This window comes from Homarus americanus, unplaced genomic scaffold (assembly GCF_018991925.1).
Source record: "Homarus americanus isolate GMGI-L3 unplaced genomic scaffold, GMGI_Hamer_2.0 scaffold52806, whole genome shotgun sequence".
Classification (NCBI taxonomy): domain Eukaryota; kingdom Metazoa; phylum Arthropoda; class Malacostraca; order Decapoda; family Nephropidae; genus Homarus; species Homarus americanus.
The window spans coordinates 8293594-8306438 of NW_024720773.1; the positions used below are offsets into that span (position 1 = coordinate 8293594).

A 12845-nucleotide genomic window follows, 5' to 3' on the forward strand; every position below is an offset into this window, starting at 1 on the left:
ACCCTCGATATAACGGATTATAGAGAGGTGAAAGTTCATTATATCGAGGGTCGGTCAGATGTGTGACTGAGGGTCCATTATATTGAGGGTCTATCAGATGTGAAACCCTCGATATAACGGATTATAGAGAGGTGAAAGTTCGTTATATCGAGGGTCGGTCAGATGTGTGACTGAGGGTCCATTATATCAAGGGTCTGTCAGCTGGGAAACCCTCGATATAACGGATTAAATGGAGAAATCTAACTATATATAAATGACGTCACAGATGGTGGGAGTCGGCAAGGCGGTGGTGGTGGTGGTGTCGTTGGCTGTGGTGGTGGTGTCGTTGGCTGTGGTGGTGGCTGCTGCAGATGACGACGAGAGGAAGATGAGGTTATTTGGGGTGGTCAGCAGCACCTCTGTCACCCTCTTCGCCTCCGTCACCGTCACCTCCCTCACTACCTGTCTCTCTGTCTCTGCTACTCCCTGTCTCGGCCGCAGGAAGAGGGATTCCTTTAAACTGTAAGATTTGTTTTATTTTTTGTAACACACACACACACACACACACACACACACACACACACACACACACACACACACACAAAACGTTCTTGTGTGTTTACAGTGCTATAGTTCTCCTTAATAATGTTCTATAATACTTGACACTTCTATAATGCTCTACAATGTCCATCCTCCTCCTCCAGTATGAAGGATGATGAAGTAAACGACCTGCTGTCTTCCTACTTGGACAGCAGCCACAAGGAGAACCACGAGGCTGACGATCCATCTTCTACTTCGTCAGGTGAGGATAGAACAGGGAAGGCCTTTACCATATGGACGTCCTTCTTCACCACCCTGACGATAACCAGCACCGTCGCCCAGGGAGGAACCACTATCACGGCGTCCGCTCTCTGTTCCGCCCCGGGGCTCACTGCTGGCTGCTTCTTAGGGTAGATAGCTTGGCTTGGCTTGGCCCCCTCAGATGACACCCAGGTTTTTGTAGACGTCTTCGATATCTTCCAGTTAATTGTGTCTTTATCACCAGTCAGTGTCCAGATGAAGGAAGTTCTACCGGTCAGAGGACCAGATGAAGGAAGTTCTAACAGACAGAAGATCAGATGAAGGAAGTTTCACCAGTCAGAGGACCAAATGTAAGAAGTTCTACCAGTCAGAGGACCAGATGAAGGAAGTTCTACCAGTCAGAGGACCAGATGAAGGAAGTTCTACCAGTCAGAAGACCAGATGAAGGAACTTCTACCAGTCAGAAGACCAGATGAAGGAAGTTCTACCAGTCAGAAGACCAGATGAAGGAAGTTCTACCAGTCAGAGGACCAGATGAAGGAAGTTCTACCAGTCAGAAGACGAAGATGACTGTCACCCAACAAAAATTCATTAACTGTTTGACTACTGAACTGACTGTATTGTTCTTGTTGTTGTTGTTTTATGCGTTATGTAAAGCTCAGTATCTCTCTCGTGTGTACATATAATATAAGGGAATAATAAAATAAATACCATAATACTTTGTTTAAAATTATAAGACCATATAAATCTCGTTATATGTGAGTGTGTGTGTGACGCCGCTAAGACAGATTAATAAACTTCTAATGTAACCTACAGTAATAATAATAATAATAATAATAATAATAAAAAAAAAAAAAATAATAATAATAATAATAATAATAATAATAATAATAATACCGGGAATATCATTGTTGTTATAATTGTTCATTTGGTAACTCTGTGCAGGACTGTTGACTATACCAAAGCCTTCCTTAGTAAGTTAATTTGTCAACACGGAGTTCATTGACCAGCTAAAAAAGAAGTTAATAAAATAAATAAATAAAGAAATAAATAAACAAATAAATGAACACATAAATAAATAAATAAATAAATAAATAAATAAAATCTTTGTGGTCGGGAATTTCCAAGTAAATATATATACAGTATATACATAGGCTAAATATATATAGTTCTTATGTAGCAAGTCTTTGGGAAATATTATAAAGATACTGTATGTAGTTTTGTTTTGTTCAGCCTCGTAGGTATAGTCTGTGGTCTCCTAGCTCTTGTCTCCTTTGTAACGTCTCCCATCCTTAAACACTTATTCCTTCACCATGGCCTCCGTCGTCTCCTAGTAGCAGAGAAGATCACCAACACACTGGAGGACAACCCACCAGTCTGTCTGTCTATGTGGCTCAACTCAGCCAAGCGGCCACCTCGACACACACCCCTCCGGTACAACCAACCAGGAAAGTCTTCGAAAAAATACCTCACCTCAATTTCTCTCTACGTGGCTGTTGGTTGACCCCACCTCGAATGCATGACACACATCGTAAATTATATATCCACTGTTGATGAATTCTATTGTCGACAAACACGCCAATAAAATATATAAAAAAAATAATAATTAAAAATCGTAGAGGAACTTTCTGTGAGTTTCTGCCATGTTGATATAGTTAAGAGGAGGGGGGGATGATTTTCCTCAACCCAGGGCAATGGAGGGGTAAGAAAAGGGGGGAGATAGGGGGGGGGGAAAGGGGAGGAGGGGGGAGGGGTGTATTTTACCCATACTTCCGTTAGAGGGGGAGGTAGAGGAGGTAGGGGAGGTGAGGGATGTGTATATAACCCCTTTGCTGGATACCTTCAATGGACTACTTCAGGACATCAAGGTTGGTGGTTGTACGGCCGTGTTGTGGTGTAAGGAGACAGCCAGTGTGAGGGTGTTGATCTGCGTGTGTGTGTGCGTGTGTGTGTGTGAGTGTGTGTGTGTTGGTGAAATATATAGACAGGGAGAGATATATTTAGTGGTGTTGTAAGGCCGAATAGAGACTTGTAAAGAGGCGAGAATTAAGTTAGGTAAATATTAACACGATAGAAATATAGAAATCTGACCCCTGACCCCTGACAGAGTACACTTAACCTGTGGGACTCTGAATAGCTATCAGATAAATTACTCTCTCCCCTCCCTCATCTCCCTCCCTCCATCAAGAGCCACAACTATCTGGCTCTTAACGTTATTTTAAAGTCTATACATGAAATTACAAAAATAACTCTTCAACTATAGTTCCAATATTGTGTTCTGTGTAGCAATGTTTTACCCGCGAAATTTATGTTCTGTCCTCTCTTGTGTTGTGAGTTTGTGAGATTATTATTATTTCTTCCCGTATATTGATATCCTAATACTAACACACATACACATATACACACACAGATGAAGGTCGCGGTGGTGGTGATAACCGTCATAATGGGCCTGGCAGCAGCAATTGCCTCAACGGAACAACACACCAACCACCACAACAACGACAACAACAACAAGAATTTCGTATCCCAATCTGAAGTCGATGAAGGAGGCGATGCTGTGGTGAATGACGACCTGAAAGCCAGACAATCACGGGTGTTCGCTTACTACACTTCAACCTCTGTCACCCGGCTTGCCACCACCACAATCACCGCTCTCTCCACCTGCCTCAGTGTTGATACCGCCGCCTGTGTCGGAAGGAAGAGAAAGTCGGCTTTTAAGAACATGGAGTAAGTTAATGGTCTACCTGTTGGTTAATTACTGTTAATGGTCTACCTGTTGGATCTTACTGTTAATGGTCTACCTGTTGGTTAATTACTGTTAATGGTCTACCTGTTGGATCTTACTGTTAATGGTCTACCTGTTGGTTCTTACTGTTAATGGTCCACCTGTTGGATCTTACTGTTAATGGTCTACCTGTTGGCTCTTACAGTTAATGGTCTACCTGTTGGCTCTTACTGTTAATGGTCTACCTGTTGGATCTTACTGTTAATGGTCCACCTGTTGGCTCTTACTGTTAATGGTCCACCTGTTGGATCTTACTGTTAATGGTCTACCTGTTGGCTCTTACTGTTAATGGTCCTATCTACTGTTGGTCTCTTACTGTTAATGGTCTACTTGTTGGCTCTTACTGTTAATGGTACCTGTTGGCTCTTACTGTTAATGGTCTACCTGTTGGCTCTTACTGTTAATGGTCCACCTGTTGGATCTTACTGTTAATGGTCTACCTGTTGGCTCTTACTGTTAATGGTCTACCTGTTGGATCTTACTGTTAATGGTCTACCTGTTGGATCTTACTGTTAATGGTCTACCTGTTGGATCTTACTGTTAATGGTCCACCTGTTGGATCTTACTGTTAATGGTCTACCTGTTGGCTCTTACTGTTAATGGTCTACCTGTTGGCTCTTACTGTTAATGGTCTACCTGTTGGATCTTACTGTTAATGGTCTACCTGTTGGATCTTACTGTTAATGGTCTACCTGTTGGCTCTTACTGTTAATGGTCTACCTGTTGGCTCTTACTGTTAATGGTCCACCTGTTGGATCTTACTGTTAATGGTTACCTGTTGGCTCTTACTGTTAATGGTCCACCTGTTGGCTCTTACAGTTAATGGTCTACCTGTTGGCTCTTACTGTTAATGGTCACCTGTTGGATCTTACTGTTAATGGTCTACCTGTTGGATCTTACTGTTAATGGTCTACCTGTTGGATCTTACTGTTAATGGTCCACCTGTTGGATCTTACTGTTAATGGTCTACCTGTTGGCTCTTACTGTTAATGGTCTACCTGTTGGATCTTACTGTTAATGGTCTACCTGTTGGATCTTACTGTTAATGGTCTACCTGTTGGCTCTTACTGTTAATGGTACCTGTTGGCTCTTACTGTTAATGGTCTACCTGTTGGATCTTACTGTTAATGGTCTACCTGTTGGATCTTACTGTTAATGGTCTACCTGTGGATCTTACTGTTAATGGTCTACCTGTTGGATCTTACTGTTAATGGTCCACCTGTTGGATCTTACTGTTAATGTTTCCTGTTGGCTCTTACTGTTAATGGTCTACCTGTTGGCTCTTACTGTTAATGGTCTACCTGTTGGATCTTACTGTTAATGGTCTACCTGTTGGATCTTACTGTTAATGGTCTACCTGTTGGATCTTACTGTTAATGGTCTACCTGTTGGCTCTTACTGTTAATGGTCTACCTGTTGGATCTCCACTGTTAATGGTCTACCTGTTGGATCTTACTGTTAATGGTCTACCTGTTGGCTCTTACTGTTAATGGTCCACCTGTTGGATCTTACTGTTAATGGTCTACCTGTTGGCTCTTACTGTTAATGGTCTACCTGTTGCTCTTACTGTTAATGGTCTACCTGTTGGATCTTACTGTTAATGGTCTACCTGTTGGATCTTACTGTTAATGGTCTACCTGTTGGCTCTTCTGTTAATGGTACCTGTTGGATCTTACTGTTAATGGTCTACCTGTTGGCTCTTACTGTTAATGGTCCACCTGTTGGATCTTACTGTTAATGGTCTACCTGTTGGCTCTTACTTTTTTAGTCTCCTGTTGGCTCTTACTGTTAATGGTCTACCTGTTGGATCTTACTGTTAATGGTCTACCTGTTGGATCTTACTGTTAATGGTCTACCTGTTGGCTCTTACTGTTAATGGTCTACCTGTTGGCTCTTACTGTTAATGGTCTACCTGTTGGATCTTACTGTTAATGGTCACCTGTTGGCTCTTACTGTTAATGGTCTACCTGTTGGATCTTACTGTTAATGGTCTACCTGTTGGCTCTTACTGTTAATGGTCCACCTGTTGGATCTTACTGTTAATGGTCTACCTGTTGGCTCTTACTGTTAATGGTCCACCTGTTGGATCTTACTGTTAATGGTCTACCTGTTGGCTCTTACTGTTAATGGTCTACCTGTTGGATCTTACTGTTTTTTGTGTCTTGTGGAGGTTAATTTCATTTTCATTTTCCTTTGTTGACAAGTACGGGACATGTACTGACTCTCTGTTACACACTGTTGACAAGTACGGGACATGTACTGACTCTCTGTTACACACTGTTGACAAGTGCGGGACATGTACTGACTCTCTGTTACACACTGTTGACAAGTACGGACATGTACTGACTCTCTGTTACACACTGTTGACAAGTACGGGACATGTAATGACTCTCTGTTACACACTGTTGACAAGTACGGGACATGTACTGACTCTCTGTTACACACTGTTGACAAGTACGGGACATGTACTGACTCTCTGTTACACACTGTTGACAAGTACGGGACATGTACTGACTCTCTGTTACACACTGTTGACAAGTACGGGACATGTACTGACTCTGGTGGTTATTATTAAGCCTGGTGTTAAAATAAATAAAAAATATTCTCTCTATCTTGTCGTAGATTCTTGGAAGACGTTCTACACTGGCCAGGAGAGCTGTCGGGGAGCCAAGACTTCCTGGAGGAGACGCAGGAGGGGGAGGAGGAGCCAGAGGTGAGCCAGAAAGTGGTGGAAGATAGAGATGGTAGAAAATTCACCATCTGGTCAACCAATTTCTCCACCTTGACTGTCACCTCAACCTCCTATCTTGCTGGTACCACCGTCACCGCCTCCGCCCTCTGTAGTGCTCCGGGTGTCACGGCTGGCTGTTTTGGTAAGAAGTAATGGGGCCGAGTCTCAGTCTTGAGGGTCAACCTTAAGTGTTAACCTTAAGTGTTATCCTTAAGGGCCAGCCTCTAGGGTCAACCTCAAGGGTCAACCTCAAGCGTTATCCTTAAGGGTCAACCTCAAGTGTTAACCTCAAGTGTTATCCTCAAGGGCCAACCTCTAGGATCAACCTCAAGTGTTAACCTCAAGTGTCACCCTCAAGTGTTAACCTCAAGTGTCACCCTCAAGGGCCAGCCACACACAGGACGGAACACGCCCGGAGACACTTCGTTTATTTGTTTGTTTCATTGTTTGTTTGGACTCATTCTCCCTTGTACATAATGCTCCATTGTTTTTTATTTATTTATTTAATAAAATGAAAAATATAACCCGGTGTATTAATCGGTCCATTTTAACCTAACTACCATAAATTACCATGATTATGTGGCCTAAACTACCATGATTATGTGGCTTAAACTACCATGATTATGTGGCCTAAACTACCATGATTATGTGGCCTAAATTACCATGATTATGTGGCTTAAACTACCATGATTATGTGGCCTAAACTACCATGATTATGTGGCCTAAATTACCATGATTATGTGGCCTAAACTACCATGATTATGTGGCCTAAACTACCATGATTATGTGGCCTAAATTACCATGATTATGTGGCTTAAACTACCATGATTATGTGGCCTAAACTACCATGATTATGTGGCTTAAACTACCATATGAAGCCTCACCTCTCACTATCACCCTCAGGGCCGGATTCAGGAGTGGGCAAAGTGGGCAGCTGCTCAGGGGCCTCCACAATCTGGGGGCCTCCACATATTACAATATTTTATTTATTTGTTTATTCATTTGGATTATTTTTATTTTCATTCTTTAAAATTCATGTTTATTTATTCCATCACGTAAAACTATGTTCAGTAAGAAGCGTGATAGAAATTAGGCTAGCTACTCCTTGAAATTCATGAATACCTGGTTTTCCTATGAACCGACTTGAAACCACATGAATGACTCCACTTATGTGTGTGTGTTGGAAATTTGTACACTATCAATAAATATACAGTTTATTAAAAAATTTCTCAATGTTCTAATTTCCTCAATATAACTGCATATGGCTTCAAAATTCTCCAAAGAAGTGTTCAAATTTCAGATGTTTAGGCTCGCTTCACTCGCAACCCCACCCTCTTGGGTAGTTATAATGAGGGGGGGCCTCCACAGGTCTAAATCCGGCACTGATCACCCTCACCTCTCACCACCACCCTCACCTCTCACCACCACCCTCACCTCTCACCACCACCCTCACCACTCACTCCCCGGACTAAGCACTGGGTCACATATTAAAAGGAAAGTCAAACGAAAAACCAAAATAATTCGACAATTTTTTTTTGCGTCACAACCAGGAAAATACTTCCGATATTATCTTCCTGGGTTAGGTTAGGTTAGGTTAGGTTAGGTTACGTTGATATAGTAGTGTTTAGTAGAAATATAGGCGAGTCACTTACCATAGGAGTTTTTTAAATAGTTGCAAGTCCCTTCATCTTTCTCTCTCCCTCTCCCTCCTTCTCTCTCTCTCTCTCCCTATCTCCCTCCCTCTCCCCCCCCCTCTCTCTCCTCCAAGTGAGATGTTCGGTGGAGGAGGAAGCATTGGGTAGTGTATATAAGCACCGTCTTCTGCTTGGTTGTCTGCTTGTTTGTGTGTGTCTGTCACTCCTCTCTACAGTGTATCAAGGTTGGTGGTGATAGTGGTGGTGGTCGTGTGGTGATGATAAGTTGGCCATTTTTAGCGGGTGGAATACTGGCCAGGACACCCTCTAACCCCTGACACATTCACCTTGGTTAACATAATGGCGTCTCTCTCTCTCTCTCTCTCTCTCTCTCTCTCTCTCTCTCTCTCTCTCTCTCTCTCTCTCTCTCTCTCTCTCTCTCTCTCACCGTCCGCTATCTACCTAAACGACATGATTTAAAATATATCAAGTCACAGTGTCAAGTTTGCGGACGACACAATGAGATTTGGCAAGGTAGCAGCAAGACAAGACGCTGATGTAGCAACACTGCAGAAACACCTACACAGCTGTTCAAAATCCTAACCTAACGTAACCTAACGTAACCTAACGTAACCTAACGTAACCTAACGTAACCTAACGTAACCTAACGTAACGTAATACTGTGAGAGAGGTACAGTAGGAAGGTGTAAAAGGGGCAGAGGAACACCTGTAACTCACACACACACCTGCTCAACACCTGTATCTTACACACATACACCTGCTCAACACCTGTAACTCACACACACACACACACACACCTGCTCAATACCTTAGCTCACTCACACACACACACCTGCTCACCACCTGTAACTCACACACACACACACACACACACCTGCTCAACACCTGTAACTCACACACACACACACACCTGCTCAACACCTGTAACTCACACACACACACACACACACCTGCTCAATACCTGTAACTCACACACACCTGCTCAATACCTGTAACTCACACACACACACCTGCTCAACACCTGTAACTCACACACCTGCTCTTTACCAACTCTCTCGGCCAGAACATGTTGTTAATATACGTCTGTTGCTCTGTCGTTCTGCAGTCGGCTGTGGTCTGGGGGTCGGCTGTGGGTCTGGGGTCTGGGGTCAGTCGGCTGTGGTCTAGGGTCTGGGGTCAGTCGGCTGTGGTCTAGGGTCCAGTCGGCTGTGGTCTGGGGTCTAGGGTCAGTCAGCTGTGGTCTGGGGTCTGGGGTCAGTCGGCTGTGGTCTGGGGTCTGGGGTCAGTCGGCTGTGGTCTAGGGTCTGGGGTCAGTCGGCTGTGGTCTAGGGTCTAAGAGTCAGTCGGCTGTGGTCTGGGGTCAGTCGGCTGTGGTCAGGGGTCAGTCGGCTGTGGTCTGGGTCAGTCGGCTGTGGTCTGGGGTCAGTCAGCTGTGGTCTGGGGAATCAGTCGGCTGTGGCCCTGGGTATGGGGTCAGTCGGCTGTGGTCTAGGGTCTGGGGTCAGTCGGCTGGTCTAGGGTCTGGGGTCCAGTCAGCTGTGGTCTGGGGTCTGGGGTCCAGTCGGCTGTGGTCTGGTCTGAGTCCAGTCAGCTGTAGTAGGGTCTGGGGTCAGTCGGCTGTGGTCTAGGGTCTGGGGTCAGTCGGCTGTGGTCTAGGGTCTGGGGTCAGTCGGCTGTGGTCTAGGGTCTGGGGTCAGTCGGCTGTGGTCTGGGGTCAGTCGGCTGTGGTCTGGGGTCTCATTCTACCCCACAGTCGAAGGTATGAGCATGATATACGACAACATGATATACGACAACATGATATACGCCAACATGATATACGACAACATGATATATGACAACATGATATACGCCAACATGATATACGCCAACATGATATACGCCAACATGATAAACGACAGCATGATATACGCCAACATGATATACGACAACATGATATATGACATGATATACGCCAACATGATATACGCCAACATGATATACGCCAACATGATATACGCCAACATGATATATAACTAACATATTGTATTGAAACTTTTACCTTTACCCAGATGAAAGTGGTGGTGGTGGTGTTGGCCGGCGTGATGGGTCTAGCAGCGGTGATAGCTGTTCCTGAGGTAGCCAGGCCCTTAGCATCAGTAGGATTGATGGGGGATACTGAGAGAGAACATAGGATCTTCGCGTTCTACACCACCACTTCTTCCAAAGCTCTTGCTACAGTCACCATCACGGCTCTGTCCACCTGTGTGTCTACTGTCGCTGGTACTCCGTGTACTGGCCGCAAGAAGAAGGCGATTATCGACAATATGCAGTAAGTTGTCTGTTGTTGTTATATGTCAGGGGTATACATAACCATCCATGCTTCATAATATTCCACGCCACATAACCATCCACGCCACATAATCATCCACGCTACATCATTATCCACGCCACATAACCCTCGCCACATAACCTTCCACGTCACTATAACCTTCCACGTCACTATAACCTTCCACGTCACATATCATTCCATATCATACAACCCTCCACATAATTTAGTGATCGTGTTGTGAGTTATGTGTTAAGAAATATTAACACCATTACCATCGCCATTACCAAAACAACAACAAAGTGAGTGTGGTAACCCTGAAATTACAACTGCAGATAATAATAGTTGATATTGATGGTAAGTAAAGTAGGTAAATCAGGCAGGTAACGTTAGTGAGAATAAATTAGGTTTTTACTCTCTCTCTCTCTCACCTACGGCATGCGAGTAGTGAAATATTTAATACCTTATTGATTTAAATTATATCTACTAATCTCAAATTCCATTCCACCTTCTTCAGAATTTTTGTTGATGACTCCTTGAATACTGGAACCTTATCTCTGTCGGGGAGTCAAGTAAACGACGACGAAGATCTAGGTATCCAGATGGAACGACAAGAACGTGAGGTAGTGAATGAGAGAGATGGTAAAAAACTCACCATCTGGTCTACTAACATCAGTACCCTTACCCTCACCTCAACTTCCTATGTTGCCGGAACTACCGTCACAATCAGTGCTCTGTGTGCAGCTCCCGGCGTGACCCAAGGATGTTTCGGCAAGTAATAACACCTTCACCGCCTCCTCCGATCCCTTCAACGTCGTGCACTGGGTCCTCGCCTGGTCAAAAGATGGCACCATAGGCAACTTGGCGTCTCGAACTATTATTACGGAAACTCAATAAGGATTTAATTTATTATGTATTATATAGTTACGTTATATGGACTGTCTTCCTCGTGTATATATGTTAGTAAATAAACACAATATATATATTTATAAACCATTGATGACTTGTGGTTTTATTACTTATTAAAACCTGACGAGTGAACTGAAGCTAAGGTTAAGTGAGGCTGGGCTGGAAGGCTATATATATACCTACTGAGACACACTACACACCTGTTGAGGAATGTTACACACACACCTGTTGAGGAATGTTACACACACACACCTGTTGAGGAATGTTATGTAATAAGGGAGAACTCGTTAAGTGAGGAATAACACAGACACATTAATTGATCAATATATCGAAGTTACTAGACTCAGACACACACATTAAATGGATACACTTCCCACCGTAAGTAACTCACCCTATGGATTGCTCTGACAATGACTCACGTGTGACCTGAAGGAGGCCCAGCTGTCGGCCCCTTCCCTGTTACAATAATAATCCAAATAATAATGCCTAACCTCCACACAGTCCTAACCTCCACACAGTCTTAACCTCCACACAGTCTTAACCTCCACACAATCTTAACCTCACACAGTCTTACCTCACACAGTCTTACCTCACACAGTCTTAACCTCACACAGTCTTAACCTCACACAGTCTTAACCTCCACACAGTCTTACCTCACACAGTCTTAACCTCCACACAGTCTTAACCACCACACAGTCTTAACCTCCACACAGTCTTACCTCACACAGTCTTAACCTCCACACAGTCTTAACCTCCACACAGTCTTAACCTCACACAGTCTTACCTCACACAGTCTTAACCTCACACAGTCTTAACCTCACACAGTCTTAACCTCCACACAGTCTTAACCTCACACAGTCTTAACCTCACACAGTCTTAACCTCCACACAGTCTTAACCTCACACAGTCTTAACCTCCACACAGTCTTAACCACCACACAGTCTTACCTCACACAGTCTTAACCTCCACACAGTCTTAACCTCCACACAGTCTTAACCTCAAAACAGTCTCAACCTCACACAGTCTTAACCTCCACACAATCTTAACCTCACACAGTCTTACCTCACACAGTCTTATCTCACACAGTCTTAACCTCCACACAGTCTTAACCTCCACACAGTCTTAACCTCCACACAGTCTTACCTCCAGGGCCACAAGAGAAGTACTGCCTCCGTGATTGCCTTGCACGCACCCAACCTCTCCCAGCGTGTGTGTATATTTAGCATCAAGACACAGACGAGTTAATGATAAATAAATCTTCCTATTCTTGACGAGGAAGAACCCTTTTGATAATACTTCAAACACAACTAACCATCATGTATCCATTACTTCTATCATGTTAAGAGGGATAATTAAGATAGGATATAATTAATTAGAGGTTGTAATTAGTCGTAGATGTGAGAGGAAAGTATTAATTCCTAGGGAGGTAAATGTTGTAGGTGTTGTTTTTTTCCTGTGTGTGAGGTGGAGGAATAGTCAGAGGGATGTGTGTGTATATATAGAAGCCTTCAGTAGAGTCTTCGCCTGAGTCTTCCTAAACGAGTCAAGGTTAGTTTGGTTGATTGGCTGGTTGGTTGGGTGGTTGGCTGGTTGGTTGGTTGTGGTGAAATGAGGGTTAGAGGGCAGTACAGTTATTCATGAGTGAACTAGACTTAGGTTAGGTTAGGTTAGGTTAGG

The 12845-nt window shown here is 43.7% G+C and overlaps 4 protein-coding genes across 5 annotated transcripts in view; all 4 read left to right on the plus strand.

The window, feature by feature from the left end:
- The first annotated feature begins 242 nt into the window (after positions 1-242).
- On the plus strand, positions 243-1496 carry LOC121861158. Of its 2 annotated transcripts, XR_006087983.1 has the most exons (3): positions 243-501; positions 684-1029; positions 1061-1496. XR_006087983.1 is itself a non-coding variant. In XM_042358725.1 (2 exons), the coding sequence occupies exons 1-2, from the start codon at positions 254-256 to the stop codon at positions 931-933; spliced, it is 498 nt and encodes a 165-aa protein (XP_042214659.1). In that variant the 5' UTR covers positions 243-253; the 3' UTR covers positions 934-1496. The 2 variants fall into 2 exon arrangements, 1 of the variants encoding a protein (XP_042214659.1); XM_042358725.1 differs by having other exon boundaries at positions 684-1496.
- Positions 1497-3042: 1546 nt separating this feature from the next.
- LOC121861159 lies at positions 3043-6820 on the plus strand. The gene is made up of 2 exons (XM_042358726.1): positions 3043-3507; positions 6188-6820. Exons 1-2 carry the CDS (start codon positions 3191-3193, stop codon positions 6447-6449), a joined length of 579 nt encoding a protein of 192 aa, XP_042214660.1. The 5' UTR covers positions 3043-3190; the 3' UTR covers positions 6450-6820.
- A 1317-nt stretch (positions 6821-8137) lies between these two features.
- Positions 8138-11259, plus strand: LOC121861160. The gene is made up of 3 exons (XM_042358727.1): positions 8138-8175; positions 10003-10262; positions 10777-11259. The coding sequence occupies exons 2-3, from the start codon at positions 10003-10005 to the stop codon at positions 11036-11038; spliced, it is 522 nt and encodes a 173-aa protein (XP_042214661.1). The 5' UTR covers positions 8138-8175; the 3' UTR covers positions 11039-11259.
- A 1371-nt stretch (positions 11260-12630) lies between these two features.
- The window catches only part of LOC121861161, a 1407-nt gene continuing 1192 nt past the window's right edge, over positions 12631-12845 (plus strand). Inside the window, exon 1 of the mRNA XM_042358728.1 lies at positions 12631-12716. The gene's annotated coding sequence lies outside the window, so the exon portion shown is untranslated. The remainder of the gene's footprint in view (positions 12717-12845) is intronic.